Source organism: Phalacrocorax aristotelis, chromosome 1, assembly GCF_949628215.1.
Source record: "Phalacrocorax aristotelis chromosome 1, bGulAri2.1, whole genome shotgun sequence".
Taxonomy (NCBI): Eukaryota; Metazoa; Chordata; class Aves; order Suliformes; family Phalacrocoracidae; genus Phalacrocorax; species Phalacrocorax aristotelis.
The window spans coordinates 98,507,931-98,526,167 of NC_134276.1; the positions used below are offsets into that span (position 1 = coordinate 98,507,931).

Consider the following 18,237-nt stretch of genomic DNA (forward strand, 5'->3'; position numbering starts at 1 on the left):
TACGTGGGCTAGAGAATAACCTCTGCTAGGGAAGCCCAATACAAATCTGAGACCATGATGCTTGTTACTGGCATTGAGCTGCAAATCTTAGTGGGAAACTCTTCCTGGTATTTTTGCTTCTGTTCAAATGCACACTCCTGCACAATCCCAACAACCTTGCTGACCTCTTGAAAATCCCATTCCCAGACGTGTTTGGCACAGAAATTAATGAGTACAGGCTCAGAACAGGAAGGAACTATAGGAATGAACTGCAACTTCGCTTGCAGTTTCCACTACAAGTTTTTCAGCCTCCAGGTAACTCTAATTTACACCAGGGTTTGGGGAGGACTGGAATTATTTCTGCCATTAGCCCAGGATCCCTGCTGCATGCAGAAAATTGCAGTTCCAAATCCAGCTGCCTATTTCATTTATCTTTATTTAATTTTCTCTAGATTTTAACAGGAGCAGCAAGGAAGCTCATCACTGTACCATGCCTTGCAAAGACAAGTGGTATGTGGGAACATGCCTATTAAAAACACAAGGGTCCGCAGAACAGTAGCTGGAAGAGACCCATGTCCCTTATTCTACAGCATCTCATCCAGAGATGCACGCTGAGATGAATGTTCCCACGCCGGGGTCCCAGACCCTACCCACAGACGCAGCAGCTGCTGGCTGCGTGGGTACCCTGTGTATACGCATGCATGGGCAATTTGCATCGGTGCCTATGCTGTGTGTGGTTTGCCCGCTCACCTCCTCACCCACTCCCCTGGGCACCACTGCCACACCCTGCGTGGGGGGATTACCTCACCTCCTTATTGCAAAATTAAACGCCAGGTCCCAGTCACAGACCTGCTGTGTGAGCCAGTGGCTGGGACCTCCCAGCACAGGGACAGGATGAGCCCAGAGCACAGGCGTAGCACAAAGCCCGCGGCCAGGACTGCAATTCCCTGTATGCAGTCCCCAGGAGGGGTAGGGAACCCTCGGAGCCCCAACCCCTCACTGTCCCCGCCCTTGCTGGTGTCCCTGCTGCCCCCTTTGCACTAGGACAACACCACGTGCTAGCCGTCACTCAGGGGTGCCGTCAGCCTTCGCAGAGGGTCACACAGATCCCACGGGGCTGTCACAGGCATATCAGCTCCTAGACCTGCTCTCCACCTCGATAGAGTCATCACAAGGACCCCATGTCAAGATATGCCTCTCCGCCTCCAGCAGTCAAATGCCAAAACCTCCATACACAAACCACCCATATAACTCGTCAGGGCAGAGCAGACCTATGGCACAGTCCAAGGGGCTCCAGGGAAAGTACAGCCTGAAAAATACACCCTTCAAACATTGTGGTCCTACAGGCCATACCGTGGGGGAGAGCAGGCACCTGCACTACCTGTTCCCCACACCAACTCCTGTGTCCCTGCAAATGGGATGGAGGAAGGGAGATAGAGCAGGGCACCATTGGCTGTTGGAGCAAGGAAAACAGGAAGCCTAACAATAAGGGAGGAGAGTACTGGTCATCGCTATGGTTTCTAAAAACACTCTCATAAAAAAAAGGGTATTGCAGTGAATGAGAGGCATGTGGTAAGGTTCACCTAAGTGGTGGTGTTAGATTCTCCCTGCTCCAAGTCACTCCTCCTCCTGAGTGCCCCTTGCACAGCCGGAAGAAGCAAACTTGCTGAAGACTCCCTCCTCCTTCGTCTCTGAAATTTTCTCTTTTATGATGATTTACTTTAGGGAGCACTCAAAACTTGGGATTTGTTTTGTTGGGCTCACATGCAGTGGTGTCGGCCCAAGGACAGATTTCTCAGGTCAGCATTCATATTGTTACCCCAAAACAAAATTCCCTTTAAGACAAAAAAACTCCCTTTAGGATAAAAAACTAATTTGTGTTGCTGGTTCTTTGTTTTTAAGTGAAAAGAAAAGAAAAAAATACCCACATCTTTTAAGTACCCACATCCTTTAAAAGTTCTGCAATATCAGAATACAAAGTTGCAGCCTGTTATTCACCCACAGCAAGAAGGTCATGGCCAGCCATGGTAATTTCTCATTTCCTTGCTGGGAAAGATGTGAGAACACCACAGCTCGGCTAAAAGCCCTCTGGGACCAGAGGAGGGTGGTGAGGGAGAACACAAAGGATGGAGAGGAGGAAGGAGCCCTTCCAAGCCCCTTCTGGCCATGGGCACTTGCTGAGCCTGAGAACCCTATGCTGAGTTACCAAGAAGTCTGGCTAGGTGCTGGCCTCAGGAAAGGAAACACATTTGCAGGAAAACCCCAGATAATTTTCAAGGCTTTGCTGTACAAACATATTAAAGATATTAAAGTAATCCACTGGCAGAAAGCAAGAAGCTTATTTCTTTTGGTGTGTTTGTTTTAAGATGCCAATCAAACGCTCTTTCCGCAGCAAAAACTCAGGGGTAGATTTGCCTTTGTGCACACAGTTGGGATCAGGCCCAAGAGGTGACAGCTGGCGGATAAGGACTTAATTAATGTCCAGTAAGAGGCAGGCAGGAGGGACAAATGTCATTGGCAGTTTCACCCAATTCATCTGGTGGGCCGATAATTTACTGAGAACTTCTATGGAGGTCTGAAAGCACCATGGTCCCCCTCTCAGGTTCACTGCTTTCCTTTCATGCATGGGCAATCTCAACCCCTGCACTGTGAGAAGAAAGCTGGTGGAAAAGCTGCTAATGACTTCACTGGACCACACATCACGATTTGGGAGTACTGTTGATGTTGCACGTAAGGAGAAAAATGGATTTTTAAGTTGTAAATCTTATGTTTTCTCCCAGTGATGGAGGTAAAAGGCATGATAGGAACTGCTAAGAGCTCGAACACAGTCCTCTTCTGCCTGAAGCTTGGTGTCTTGTGAAATGAAGGATACACAAAATGTTTGGCTTTTGAATCATGACTTTCAATGAGAAGTGCCATGAATATATTGAATAGTGATAGGCATAAATAAAGTATTCAAAAAGTTAAACAGTAGGAAAATGAGCTCCATTATTTTTCCCCTTGTAGACCAAAACCCTTCCTACAGGGTTCAAAATATATTTCAACAAATAAGTTACCTTCAAAACACGACCAGAGAATTTAAAAGTTCTCGCTTCAAACTTTGCCAAAGAAAGAGGCACAAAACAAACTCATATATAAAAATCAAAGGCATGAAGGCTTAATTCTGTCAAAGATTTTTAAAAAATGCATTGAATCCCTTTTCTGGTGAGGAACAGAAAGAATTCCCTGGTAGTTTTCCCATCAGAAAAGGGACGCTGCAGAGCACCACAGGGGCTGCAGCTGGCACTGCCCGCTCTGCAGGTCCCTCCTTTGGGGAGAGTGAAGAGCTGGTCCCACCATCCACTGCTTGTGTCCCCCTCCCTGGCACTGCTCTGCTTGTGTTCAAGCATTTGGAAGTAGCTGGAAGTTAAGCAATGTTACAGTAAATGGTAGAAAAAGATCCAAAAGAGAGATTAAAACCTTACCAGTTCATACCAAGTCCCAAGGCCCGTTGTCCTGACACAGGGCAAAAGGCTGCAATGACCGGCCACCTTTGAAACCAGGAGAAAAGCAGTCGGGAAATGAATAGGTCAAATGTGGTGCTTCGGAAGTTTGGTTTTGGCAAACCATGTGCCTGTGGTGTTGGACAGGTTGCAAAGCAATACTCTGCTCTGGGGACCAGGCAGAGGGGATGAGGGCAGCCCCCACTGTGGCCTCCCCTGGGGCAGGACCCGCGGGCTGGGAAGGGTCTGCTCCAGGACCCTGACCTTCCTCTCTGTGCAGGACCTCGAGTCCAAAATGTTGGCTGAGGCACTTGGGTCTGAACCCCAGACAAGCACAATGCTTGTGGGTCAGGCTGAGATCATACATAAACTCTCCTTTCCTCTTTTGAGACTCTTTATGCTGTTGCCTCTCTTGGTCTGGGGGTTTTTTTGTGTGGTTTTTTGTTTTGTTTTGTTTTGTTCCCTGACCTTACCCTCTTTTCCTATTCCAAACTGGTTTAAATTGCCTCATGTGTGTAAACAAACAGTGGCCTCAGCTGGCCTCAATATTTCATGGTCACACCTTCCACTTTCTCTGTTTATGTACTTCCTCAGGCCTGTAGCAGTAGTTCTTGGTTCCCCAGCATCTTTTGCCGTGTGGTCTCCTGAAGCTCAGAGGTATCACACCTCCAGCCCTCCTGCCTTACCCATTTCAGAGTAAGCATAACGAAAACCTTAAGGCCAGGAGAAAACTCAGGCAGGAAAGATACATTTAGTTAGGAAACATATGTATATATTTTTCAGTAGTGGCAAACATCTGAAATACTCTAATGGCAATCACATCAGGTGGGGCTGCCAGAGGCACCCAGCAGCATCCAATTAATAGATTACAGGATTATGTAGTAGATATGTATCTATAGGTATGTAATAGATATGTGTTCAACAGATCATGGGAGCCTAGAAATTTATCTCAGGGATATTAAAATATGCATGGCAACATTTCCTAATTAAACAAAAACCCCACAACCTCTGGGTGAAGCATCGGATGGAACAATGTTATCAGACCTTGCTGGGCAAACACAAGGAGTGTATAAAATGAGCTGCTCCAAGAGAGAGCAGCACCTCTCCTCCACCTTTCTTCCAAGAGCAATGGATCTCAAAGTGATCAGCGTGCTCTCCATCATCCTCGTTGCAGGCCTCAGCATCTTGGCAGAGGGAAAGACATTACCGAGTAAGTACATTTGTCTGCTGTTGCTTTCACAGGTATGTATGTGGGTCTGAACCTTCTGACCATAACTGCAGCAAGACCGTGTCTCCCGTTTACATATCTGACAGCGAACATCTTGCTCTGGTACTATTACCAAAGTTGGAGTCTATTTTTCAATTTTTTTCAGAGAAATCTGTGGCAAAATAAAAAAGGCTGCAGGTGAGCTCTTGTGTTGGTGGAATAACCAGGAACCTGCTACAAATATAGGGGGACAGATATGTCCAGGAGCCTGTTAGAACAGAACCAGGACAGGAACAGGAGATAGCTTTGTCTAGCCTTCTGACATTTATTTTATGCTACTTTGCCATATGAATACAATTTCAAAGAAGTCTATCTGCCTTCTCAATAAAAAACAAGGTATTTAGGCAACTTAAGATTTGGAAAGCAATGGCAGACACCAAGGAGATCTCCAGATTTTCTTGGCTGTAGATGATTGTGCAGGAGACTTCAAATTTTAAAAGCATATCTGCAACTATTTGCATGCCATCCTATGTTTTTATAGTCACCTGACTATAATGCAAAGATTTTGTACGTTTATACCTGTTCAAGTATCCACTGGACCTTTAACTCTTTCTTTCTTCACATGGGATGGGCAAAGCAACAAACATTTACTAGCATGACATGTGAAGTTAAGAGTTTTTACCATTTGATGTGGTGTATTTGGAGTCCAGAGACATCACTGTGCTGGGCTCTCTTGGCTGCAAGTGAGACCACAGATTCTCAAAGGGTGGAGTACAACCCTTACTGAAATCGGTGGGACTTTGGAAGCAGCTTTTAAACCATACAAGTTCTGCTCTTAGCAAGTGACAGAAAAGGTACGCTTGCAAAGACGGATAGAGCCTAGGCAAAGATCATTGTTCCCCATGGACACCTGATAAATGCGCCTCCACTAAAAAGCGTGCAAACTGACATCAAGGAACTTGCTACTTCTGTCCTGAACAGCAAGATGCCAGTGTAAAGTGGCCCCCAGGGAGCGGAAGGACTGCGGCCACCCAGGAATGTCGGCAGTGGAGTGCAGGAAAGCTGGGTGCTGCTTTGACGCTTCAGTCTCAGGCCTTCCCCGGTGCTTTGCTCCTAAAGCAAAGAAAGGTAATATCTCTGCTAGAAACACCAATTTACCTAGTGTTTGATTATGCAGAAATGTGTACAACAGGGAGCTCTGCTTTTCTTCTTAGGCCAACAAAGTGAGCACAAACCTCTATTAGAAGACCACTGGCACTAAAATGCAAAGTCAAGCCTTGCTTACCCATCAGTCTTCTATCTCATCCTCTTCACACAAGATATTTCCTCTTCCTTCAGGCTTCTAGTTATCAAATAACCTGTGCTGATTATTTAAAATCTGCCAGTATCGCTGCCAGTTGTGGTCTTGTTCATCAGTGGAGCAAAGGATCCTCAGCACTTGTTTAAATGGGTTTTCTGTGTTGCTCGGGTGGACTTTAGCACTGCATGTGAAAGAAATCAGAAAGTCCTGAGTAGATGGGTCCATCTGTAGTTGTTTGACACCTGTACAAAAGATAACAGACATGCCATAACTTGTAGGCTTTTTGCTCTTTTTTCCAGCCTGTTTTGATCATCGCTACTTCCTTCCAGTTTCCCAGCATAATTCCACTTGGTAGTTCTTATTTTCTCTCCCATTTTTCCTCCCAGTCTTCATGCAATTAAATTTCCAAAACAACCCAGGGGAAATCCCTTTCTCCATTAGATTTTTACTTCTAAAGCTTCTAAACTCATGCTTCTATTTTTCATCTTTGTTTTCTCAGAGAAGGTAAGAGCTTCCCTACCAGTCCTTCAAGGACTGGGTGTGTAATGTACGTAACTGCTGAATGTAAGCTACATTTGTTGGGCTGACTGTGCGGCTCCTTCTTAGGAGAACTTCAAGGCAATCTCAGCAGCTGCACAGGTGAAATGAAAGGAAGTGAGGGCGCAAAGGCAACATTACCCAAGAAAAGAACTTGATATGAATCAAGATTGATTGACAGGGCTCAGGATTGTCAGAGGAAAAAAAAATTTTTGCTTTTGAACCCTATTTGCATTTCATTAAAATCTTGAAAAACAAATGGCAGCAGCTTACAGTGTCATTTTCATAGAACTGCTTTTCTGAGCAGGACTGTTTCAGGACAGGAAAACTGGGTTGGTCAGGCCAGGTGGTATAACCGCTTTATCTGTGATTTTCCTTTTAATTGTCTGGATGAACTGTGCTTTCTTCCTAAATGACCTACCTCCTTTCCATAACTCAAGCTGGCATGCAGAGGAGGCTGCAATTCCTCACCCCTTGGTATTTAGTTTTGCCTAACAGGCATGGTAAGGATTTGGGTGAACTTGCTGCCTGAAATCAGCGTGGAGAAGGCCATCGTGGCTGTCATGCCTTCTCACTGACCTCACCTTTGTGGCCTGCCTTTTATTTGTGAATTATGCCGCCATGTAAACGGAGCATAAAGTAACACAGCCTCCTTCCTTCCCTTGTTTTTGCTTTACACAGTTAGGAAAGTATGTCCCAACAATCCTGACAGCAGGAGGAACTGTGGCTTCCCCGGCATCACGGCTAAGGAGTGTGAAAGGAAGGGGTGCTGCTTCAGGGCATATCCTGCTGGTGTCCCCTGGTGCTTCTACCACCGCGTGGTGGAGCAAGGTAATGTCCTGCACGAGAGACATCATCCCTCGGTCCCTGTGGACACACCACGGCTCGTGGCAGGGTCCATGCTGGACCTGTGCTTGGCATGCTGTGCCAGCCCAGTGTGGCAAGAGGCCGTGCTTGAGGGATTGAGCAGGACAGGGTGTCCCTGCCTTCCCATTGTGGGTGCAGAGCTCAGCCCTCACCTGGGGCATAAGCTGGGAAGAGGTGGCTAAACCCTTTAAAAAAAAAGCTTCTTGCACAGAGAGGTGAGCGTTGGCAACACATCTGAGCCAGGGACTTGTTGGCAATGTGGCTGCACAGGTAGTCTGGGCTCAGGTGCGAGCTCAAGTCCTCAGCTAATGTGAAGGTAGAGGTGCAGCTACCAAACTCACATCTACTTTATCACAGGAGGTAAAAGGCTTTGCTTTAGAAATGTGGAATGAACCTTACAGAAATATCTGATCCCCTACTTCCATTTTTTTTAATTAGGATTGACCTTTCAGCATATCTAACGTAGATAATTGCCTCAGCCAATTCCCACACACCCCACAGTGTGTTTTGTGCCGGAAAAAATTCACCATAATTTGGTTGTACTGATCTGAATCGTAGTTAGGAAACACATGTACGGATGGCGGCAGGGTGGGCAGTAATTGCTAAAAAATTGCCTTTTTGATGTCCTGCATCTAGGCAAAACTCTTCCTAGCATCTTGTATAAATTGTGGAGAAAACATGTCCCTTAATCAGCTTCTCCTCTTTCCCTCCCCAGCTTGTTAAAGGAGAAACTGCCACCGAGAACCTTGTGATCTTTGGACCTATTCCAATGGGAAACAACAGCCGGAGGCCCCAACTCAGACTTTATAGTCTGTAACAGCTATGATTTCTGTTTTTTATCTTTAATTGAGTCCTTTCTGATGAAAGCTACTTGCAGCTTTTATTCTTTCAGTAGGCTAGTACCGTGCAGGTTTTCACTGTAATAAAAGAACTAAGACACAAATTCGTGAGTTCTCTGCTGCCTTTATTTTAAAGCTGTGTGCTTCTGTTTCCCAGGAAATTCAGCATCTTAGCAACCCACTGCTGAGAGAGTAGTCTCTAACACTTCCAAAAAGAACATAGCACTTGGCTTTTTATGTTAGTTACACTTCACACTTGCAAGTGACTGCTTGCATTTGTTAGCTGATATGTAGCTTCACACAGGCCACTTGTCCTTCCGAATACTGAAAATATTCAGTGTGTCCCTTTATATAGCTACAGCTATGGGTTTGGACTTTTTTTTTCCCCCTCTCAGGACATAAGGAAGGGTACCTTTGTTAGCTGACCACCAAGCTGGTCTGACTCAGACACCGCCTGTTGTCTGCATCACCATGTCTCTGGTGCTGCCAATCCCTTGTTGCTGCTACCAGCGGGGCATGGAGCAGCTTGGGAAGGCACGTACCCACCTGGCACCCTAGCTGGTACCCTACCTAACCCAGCATGGGCCCCGGCTGCTGATAAAAACACAGCGGAATCACTGGGCACTGTCACTGTTAACCAGCATCCCCACAGGTGAGTCCCGTGGGTCATGCTCAGGAAAAGGCTCTGCAATGCTAAAAGCAAGGAACAGGTCCCCCTGGCCCTGACCTATGCCTGAAATATAGCCTGCTGTGTCTTACCGGACACAGGAGAAGCTCCTGGTCCCCAGGCAAGTGTTACTGCTTTCTCCTGGGTGTTTTTAATGATCAGCACTGCAGCTTGAATGCTTCCCAGCTTCAGCTGAGTGGGAGCACAGAAAAGAGCCTCTAAGAGCACCGCTGGGAATAAAATGGGTAACACAAGAGTGCCACGGCAGCCAGCTGTATTCAGGGCTTAGCAGTTGTGCAGGGTTGTGCTGCAGGGAGAGAGAAAATGGTGGAGACACATGCCTCCTTAGAGACTTCTCCAAGTACACCTTTGTGATGAGTAAGTTTATCCAAGAAGGTAAAAATCAGTCATTCACAAAATTTCATTATCTCACACTTACAATAGGCTCAATAATATGATTTGAATACGGTAGAATATTGGTTGCAATATGAGCAATAAACTGACAAGTCTACTGAGGGTGTTTTAAGGTCTTTGCTAAGGAAGGTTTGGCACTGTGGTCCAGGTGAATTTGGAAGGCCTAAGCACAGCATAATCATGATAATACTGCAGTGCAAAATCTGGTGCACAGCTAGGTACATTCACCAGTTAACAGGGCCTTCAAAGGGTCTTGTTGGGAGAAAGAATGAAAATGCAGCCACACTGAAAAGGGTAACCTGAACAAGTGCTGCGGGAAATCATATGCAGGGACTGAAATTAGGCTGCCAGAGCCAGGTTTCTTCTGGGGCAGAGCTCTCACTGAGCCACACATACTCACCAAAAGGCTTTTCCTTCTGCAGAGACATGTGCCAACGTGTGCAACACAGAGTGTAAGGGGGAATGTGGGTATTTCAGAGGGACAGTCTCAGATGGATAACTGCTTACTGCTCTTGTTGCACCCTCTCAGATCTCTCCACTGGGCTGTGACAGGGAGGCAGGTTCAGGCCAGTGATCCTGCTGAGCTTCCCCCACCACTGCATACTGGGGTTGTATTTGGCTTTGCAAGAAAAATTATGATCAGAAAGGTCTTAGTAAGGGTGTGTGTGTGTGTGTGTGTGTGTGTGTGTACTGTGGCATCCTCTGCTGCAAAACCTGGTTGGGAAACTTGGCCTGGCAAGGCACAGCAGCTGAAACTCCTGGGAACTGCTTGAGCCCCTCTGTTGATATGGTCTGCATGTTGCCATGGAGAAGAACAGCTGTGATGGTGCAGGAAAGCCATGCTGACAGCAGGAAAACCCCAAAGGAATGAAGCTGAACTTGCTTACTTGCTGTCCCTGGGCATGGTGTCCCCTGCAAAAACCATTAACTGGCGTGTGCTGACCAGCAAACCATTCCCAACAGCATGCTAAGCCAAGGCACTGGATCATGCAGTTGCTCTGTACATTTGAGGTTATAGATCAGAGTTAGTTGCTCATAGCACAAAGAACTATGACCTAAGGATCTGTCATCATCAGTAAGTCCTAAGGGACAATGGCTATTCTGGGAATTTACATTAAGTAAATGTTTGAGGTCTCTCTATGTACTGTTATCCCCACCCACCCAAATGCACTTGGAAAAAAGTGCCTAGAATTCTTAAAATTAGCATCTTAGGTGAGAAAACAAGTTCGCAAAAACAGGATCAAGGTCACAGCTGCTGAGGATTTGAAGATGGCAGGCAGAGCCAGGGTAGAGCAAAGTGAGACCCCAAAACAGGAATGCACACCAAAGAGTGGTGTGCAGGACCTGCAGAGATGTGGCTGCAGAAGGAGGGACCTTCCTCTCCTCACCTTCAGGGTCATGCTGTGGGCTCCACAGACCTGAGTCAGTCATCACGGGCCCCATTCAGAGCCCTGGGAGAGGAAAAGACACTTCTGGGCTGAAAATCATTTGGCTAGCTCAGATGTCCCCTGTAGGGTGAACTGAACTGCCCAGAGAAGCCTCCTCCCTGCCAAGCTCCAGGTGGTGTCTAGAGAAGCAGCTGTATGTATCTGCTCTCATTCCTTGGGTTTTCCCATCAGTGCCTGTGGATGCTGGAGAGAGACACTCAAGGGACGGTGGGGGAGAGAGAGATGGGGAACACCACTGCCCTGGCACAGATTTCTGACTTGATGCTAGCTTTCCTAGCTGACCTGGTGGCAGAGGCCCAAGAAAGACAAATCACTGCACGGGAATAGAGGTGTCCTGCCTGCTGGCAACTGACTGCCTTTTGGAGCTCTCAGTCTGGCCAGCAGATAGACACAAGTAGATATGCACAGCTCATTCATTTATTTTGCATCAATAGATTGACAAGCTTCACTAGTTAACATGACTGAAATAGCTTCACATTATTAGATTGCATAATCTGTCCTTTCCTGTCCCTTCATCTTTTTTGTTTCATTCTTTTTGCCTGTATGTAGCTCTATCCAGCACTAGGAAGAGAAATTAAAACAGAAACTTTAAAACCATTTTTAGTGTTTCAGGCTGGTTACTTTACCCAATTAATCTGTGTAATGGAAAGAAATGTGAGTGCACCCACAATGCCTTGAGACTGATGGGTGGCCACACTGGGTCATTTCAGATGTCCATCTCGCCCTCTGTCCGTCAGGGACCAAAAGGGCTGTCAAGGGAGAAGCGCAGGATAAGTATAAAATGAGGCTTCTAACAAAATGCAGGACCATCACAAATGCAAATCAGTTTTAACAAACAAATATAAGAAGCCCAAATGAAGACTTACCCTTTGTATCTCTGCTTGCACACCCACATCACTGTACAGGGAGTGCTGAATAAGTAAACAAAGTTCTGAATATTTTTCTGTACAGGGACTGCTGAATAAGTAGACAAAGCTCCGAATATTTTTCTGGGGAAAAAAGTAGGTCAGCTACATGATTTCCATCAGCAAAGGTGCTGCCATAACAGGAATCAATTCTCTGTGACTCTCTCTGTGCTGATGAGGCTATTACGTGGGTAGTGAATGACGTTTAAAATCACGAATGCCTGATAGTCCTAAACTGTCTGTAATCATGACGGCTGTGTGAAACCAATGCTTCAGCTTCTAATAAAGCCTGAACAGAAAATGCTTGACACTGCAGATTGATTGCCTGTGTGGTTCTTCAGTGAGTGAGGATATTCTACTGTTTTTTAAAGCAATTGCAGCTAAGGAAAAGGTCTCAGAAATCATTCATTTTGAAGCAGTGAAGGAAAGCTGTATTTGGCTGACATGGAGAATTAACGGGAGAAAACTAGGACAGACAAGCAGCTCAGAGCAGATGGGTGCTAGCAACAAAGAACAAACCTGAAGCAATGTGGAAAAGGGATATAACTGAAAACACCTCAAAAATGTGTGTTTTAATGTGCTCACTTACTTTAGATCCCATTCCCAAACATCTCTGGAAAGGGTATGCTGCCTGCTACAGCTAGTATCACACATCTCCTCTGGCAAAGCTCCCGTTCAAAAGGAAGGTTTCAGACAAGGTGCTAAACCGAAGTGAAAAAAGAATACCAAAACTGAAATATTCCTCTGCTGAGAGCAGCTAAATCACATAGTTCTGCCACAAGCCTCTAATGAGCTACTGGTTTTACTAAAGCTTGAAAACTTGACCATGATGCCATTAAACAGCTTAGAAAGCAGAAGGTAAAAGACAAGAAGCAAATCTGATTCCCTGTGTTAAAACCAGGCAGAATGATGATCTCAAGACCCAGATTCAGTTTCCATGAGGTTTCCCTCGCTGACAGGCTGAGTCCAAAAAGGGGGGCTCGCTGCTCCGAGGTGTGGGTTGCAAAACTTCCCTTATGAGCAAAGTTCAGGTCAGAGTTTCAGCTCCCAGGTGAGAGTTTCCCAAGCAGCTCTCTGCTAGAAACAAAATCCTCTTTGGGCAGAACGGTCCATTATTACTCTGTAGACTTTTTTTACCCCATCTAACCTTCTTCTAAAGGATATGAAAGCTGCCAGTGTCAGTATACAAAACAGCAAGCTACGCGACTACCTGCAGCATGCACGGTCCCTGTCCCAGTACACTCCACCAGCTACACAATGGGAAGACGAGACTACAAATGTGTCCTCAGTACTAGATGACAGTGGCCAAACAGATAGATTTTGCTTTAAAATATGTGTGCTGTAATGCATAATACATTCAAGTGCTAGAACTAAATAGTAGCACTCACAGATGCTATCGAAGAGGATGCTGTTTTGTTCAAGTGTTTGCAGTCATTTGGTGCTACTGAATGGTAAAATTTCTGTGTGCCTATCCGAGGTGAGCAGGGTAAGAAAACAAAGTGTTCTGCAGGAGTCTAGTATACCTATTCATCTCAGCTATAATAACTTCTTGTGCTGTGAGAACCCTTTGTGGTACCTGGAAATTCCCCTCACAGAAGACACTAGACAAAGACAGGTTCTTCCAGGGTCTTGCTCTTACCTGTCTCCAAGTTAAGTCTCCCAGGCTTCCTTCAACATGCACTTCTGTCTCTGAGTGTAACAAAAGGTTGTTTTGGAAAACAGAAGCTTAAGTTTTGAGGGATTTAGTACTGAAATACCACAATTAAAATGAAACTCTGGAAGTCTTGAATCAAAACATTTCACTACAGCTGAGCCAAACACCTTCATTGCTGAACTTGTTGCAGAAACTCGAAGAAATTCCCCAGGTTCAAAGCCCATGATAGTTAGTTGGCTCTGACTAAACACAGGAGTGAAGTGAGTTGTTTGAAAGCAGGTATCATCAGTTTGATGATTTTGGTCTGTGGTGTTTCCAGGAAGCTTCATGAAAGGTTAATTTGTTAAGTAAAAAACAGCCAGGACACATGCTCCATCCTGCCACAAAGTAGGATTTCCCCTGCTTGTTACCCTTTTTCAGACTTGGCATCATGCCCCATCCAAGGGATGCTTCACTGTCCTGGTTTCAGTTGGGATAGAGTTAATTTTCTTCCTAGTGGCTGCTATAGTGCTGTGTTTTGGATTTAGTATGGTGGTTCAGTTGTTGCTGAGCAGTGCTTACACTAGTCAAGGACTTTTCAGCTTCTCATGCCCTGCCAGCGAGAAGCTGGGAGGGGGCACAGCTAGAAAACAGCTGACCCAAACTGTTCAAAGGGATATTCCATACTATATGACACCATGCTCAGCCTATAAACCGAGGGAAGTTGTCCAGGGGGTCGCAGCTGCTGCTCGAGGACTGGCTGGGCATTGGTCAGCGGGTGGTGAGCAGCTGCATTGTACATCACTTGTTTTGTACATTCGATGATTATTATTATTATTCCCCTCATTTTCTGTCCTATTAAACTGTCTTTATCTCAACCCATGAATTTTACTTTTTTCCCCAATTCTCTTCCCCATCCCATTGTGGGGAGGGTATGAGCAAAGGGCTGCATGGTGGTCAGCTGCCTGCTGGGTTAAATCACAACAGGCTTCTTTAGAAAGTTGCTTCAGAAAGAACGGCTCCTGAGGTACGGAGATGACGGCAGTGCTGAGTACAATCACCACAACAAATAGTTTTATCATACCATAAGCCAGTGTTACACACTACACAGCAAAGCGGTAACTTTAATCCAAGTCCCAGAGGTGACAAACAGCACATAACTACTGATACAGTATATACAGCAAGTGTTAGGTAACACAGCTCTGAGAACAAGCAGAACGGCTCTGAGAGCAAATGAATCAACATTGAGACCAGTGACTATTAAACTAATATAGTGAATGCTTATCACAAACTTGTTTTAACACATTCTGCTCAGATCTGTTGTTATCTCAAACCCTTTGTGCCCCACGTTGGGTGCCAAGAAGAACTGTTATGGTTTAACCTGGCAGGCAGCGAAACACCGCACAGCCATTCGCTCACACCCTCCCCACAGTGAGATCAGGGAGAGAATTGGGGGGGGAAAAAAAAGTAAAATTCATGGGTTGAGATAAAGGCAGTTTAATAGGACAGAAAAGGAAGGGAAAATAATAATAATGATGATGATAGAATATACAAAACAAGTGATGCACATTGCAATTGCTCACTACCCGCCGACCAATGCCCAGCCAGTCCTCGAGCAGCAGCCGCCACCCCCTGGCCAACTTCCCCCGGTTTATATACTGAGCACGACACCCTATGGTGTGGAATATACCTTTGGCCGGTTTGGGTCAGCTGTCCCTCCCAGCTTCTTGCTGGCAGGGTGAGTGGCTGGAAAGTCCTTGACTAGTGTAAGCACCGCTCAGCAACAATGAAACCATCAGTGTGTTATCAACATTATTCTCATACTAAATCCAAAACACAGCACTATGCCAGCAGCTAGGAAAAAAACCCCAACCCTCTATCCCAGCCAAAACCAGGATATTCACCAAGACTTAGGATACAGGTTTCAGCAAACAGAAGGAGCAAAATCAAAAGCTTTACTGTAGCTTTTGTTTCTTCTCTAACTACTTTGGGGCTGCTTTCTGATTCTTACACAGAAGAAACACAAAAAGCACCTGTAACACTCCTGACAAACCCATGAAATCTCCTTAGTATTTGACTCTACAGATGCCAGCAGGGATGAGCAAGGAGGTCCTAGGAACTGGTGGAGCTTTAGTCAACCTGCCCAGCAGAGCAGATGAACTGAGAGTGGGACAAGAGAGTGACCATGTGGTAGAAAGAAGTGGGAAGCAGTGCAACTCTAAGGGATGTTTGTGCATTCAAGAGGCTGACAATGGATCAGCTTCATGTTTTGGTAATATTTTCCATCTGTGAATCAGATCAAGTATTGACTCTCTTCTCAGCCTTCCTATGTGTGCGTGGGCACAGGCACAAAGCTGAAATGTCAGGTATCCAGCAATGCCATTGCACAAGTTTACCATTGCACAAAAATTTCATAGATCTTGAAAAAATCTTCAAGGCACAGAAAAAAATGAAAGAAACCAAACGAGGCTATGAAATTTGAAATAAATTGATGCAATTACTGCCAATTCAACTAATCCAGCCCTTGACAGCTTTTCTGCCCTAAACAGAGCTTGCAACATACACTTCCCCGCCCAGCCCTTTATTAAGGCTCTCCCAAGATAAGACGTCAGTGCTAGCGACAGACAGCACGACGGCTGCTCACCGCTCACCTGGGCGCTGCACAGACCCTGCTACCCTCCCATGCTGAAAGAGGCCATCATTCTTAGCACAACAGCTTCCCTGGCCTCCAGTGCCTTTCAGCCTGCATTACGAAGCAGGTTTTAAATGGATAGCTACTAGAAAATATAATGTAGTGGCCTTTACTTTCCAATGCTCTTTATTTTATGAATCCATTTGGAGTAGTGGATGGTAACTGCATGTGAGGCATATTAATTGTTGCAGCATTGCTAATTTGAAGTTTATGGTTGGCTTATTTCATAGCATTAACTGTAATATAAAAAGCTTAAAGTAATTTACATTGCCACTCAGGCTATAAAGGACTCTTGTTCCTCCTCTTCCCTTCCTGTCTATGGACAGTTGGCATGGGAGGCATCTAGTTTTTGGGACCTTAATTCCTTCAATCTAGTATTATTTGCAGGTCTATAAAACAGAACATGAAGTATTATCTCTTAGATAATCTGATTAGAAAACTGTCTTGACATTAGTTTTGAAAATGCAATCCTATTGCATCTGTAAGTTAATTTATCCTTTAAGCATCACTGCTCACGTTATCTGGGACTGGACACTTAACTAACTTGTACAAGTTATGGCTGTTGTTCTTGGACTGCGGTGACCAACGCAGGTATTTTGTTGCTGTAGTGGTCAGGAGGGACGGCACAATAACAGCGATGTTGTCTAGACTTGACCTTAAGTCCAATACACAAACAGACAGCTTAACAGCATGAAAAGCCACCCAGCCAAACAAAGTGTATGGCAAAGTAAGGGATACCTTCACTGAAACCCCTCTTCTGACACTGCTGTTCTTGGGGCCTTACACAGGTCGAGTTTTCTGCCCAAGAGTTTTCCTGCCGGTGCAATAGGAAGCAGCAGTCCCAGCGCCTCATGGACTATATTTTGGGAGACTGTTCGGCATGGTAGAAGCAGTAAGCATGTCACTTCTCGGACAATGCGGATCTTCAGGAGAAACACGAGAGGAGAAATACTGGCTTTTTAAACTAGCTGAAGAGACCTCTCACGATGACAGAAATGCACAGAAGGCTGCAGAGGAACGCAGCACGAGTGTTGTGGCTGAACAAGGGGCAACAGTGTTTTGTAACATGGGGAACGGACAGGTGCGACTGGCAGAATAAAACATGGTTTCTCTTTGGCTGGGAACAAGGGAGGAAGAAATCTCTCCATTCCAGAGTGCCGAGGGAAAGAGGGAAAGATCTTTTACTGCCTCCTGTAACACAAGAGCATGGGGAACACCTGCTGACACTTGCAGGTCGCATGGTCAAGATGAACAACAGGTTAAGTCTGGGGAAGAAAAATCCATCCATCAAAGGCAAGAAAATAGAAAGATAATCTCACTGGCTCAGGAAGTCCTCAAATTGTGTAGGGTTTGTCAGGGAAGCACCCCCTGATGTGTGCCCTGTTCTGGCACTCCCCCCTGTGCGGTGCTGTTGTTTGCTGTCAGGTACTGGACAATACAGACCTTTGCCCTGAGCCACTGTGACTGCACTTATGTTTTTAAAACTTTTTACTGGATGGATTATTTCTGTAACCTACCTGTATTGGGAGTTACCTGAAACCACCACAATGTACATCTGAAACAGGCAATTTGATGTCCTTGCTGGCTGCTAGAACCTAGGTGCAGGCAGTGAAAACGTATCACTACCAACACACCTGTCACTTCCCTTTGAGAGAGAACAGGGACAAAAGCATCTGTCTGAAAATAATAACACTTTATTTGATTTTTTTTTTTTTTACATTATCATAAATGTTCTCTATTCTCAGAAAACAAAGCCCTAGTTTGGAAAATAATGCACATACAAATCTCTTCTTACTGGTATTAAGTATACAGAAATATACAAAGATGTCTCTATTATTGTAATACATCATCAGAATGCCCCACATCCCACATTTTTACTCAGGTCCACTGTACCAGTAAAGGTAAACTACAAAGGTAACAAGCAACCTGAAAAAGACATGGTTTATATAATATAATTTTATATATACGTGTGTATATATATATCTACAACAGTGCAAATATATCACAGCGTGCAGGCAGCAATAGTCTCTAGAGAAGCATAATAAAATTGATTCATAGTAATGCAAATGCATTACAGAAACAAGAGACAACATATTAGATATACAGAATATGCACACTTTAGCACGCTGATTTAGAATGATACCTTGCATTGACTCTTGCTTTAAAAACAAAAGAACAAATGTTATATAATTCAATAACAGATTCAAGGGCAGTATCTCACAATTAAGTAACTGACTTAGATAAAATATTTCACAAATCTTTACTGA

General features: G+C 45.0%; 1 protein-coding gene across 1 annotated transcript; it reads left to right on the forward strand.

The window, feature by feature from the left end:
* The first annotated feature begins 4,493 nt into the window (after positions 1–4,493).
* LOC142052989 (uncharacterized) lies at positions 4,494–12,944 on the forward strand. The gene is made up of 4 exons (XM_075084000.1): positions 4,494–4,671; positions 5,650–5,796; positions 7,187–7,336; positions 12,805–12,944. Exons 1-4 carry the CDS (start codon positions 4,494–4,496, stop codon positions 12,942–12,944), a joined length of 615 nt encoding a protein of 204 aa, XP_074940101.1.
* Positions 12,945–18,237: the final 5,293 nt, after the last annotated feature.

Coding starts and splice junctions, on each gene's coding strand:
- LOC142052989 (XM_075084000.1), top strand. CDS start 4,494: ATGTTATCAGACCTTGCTGGGCAAACACAAGGAGTGTATAAAATGAGC. Junction 4,672..5,649: donor AGAGGGAAAGACATTACCGA/GTAAGTACATTT, acceptor TGTCCTGAACAG/CAAGATGCCAGTGTAAAGTG. Junction 7,337..12,804: donor CCACCGCGTGGTGGAGCAAG/GTAATGTCCTGC, acceptor CTTCTTCTAAAG/GATATGAAAGCTGCCAGTGT.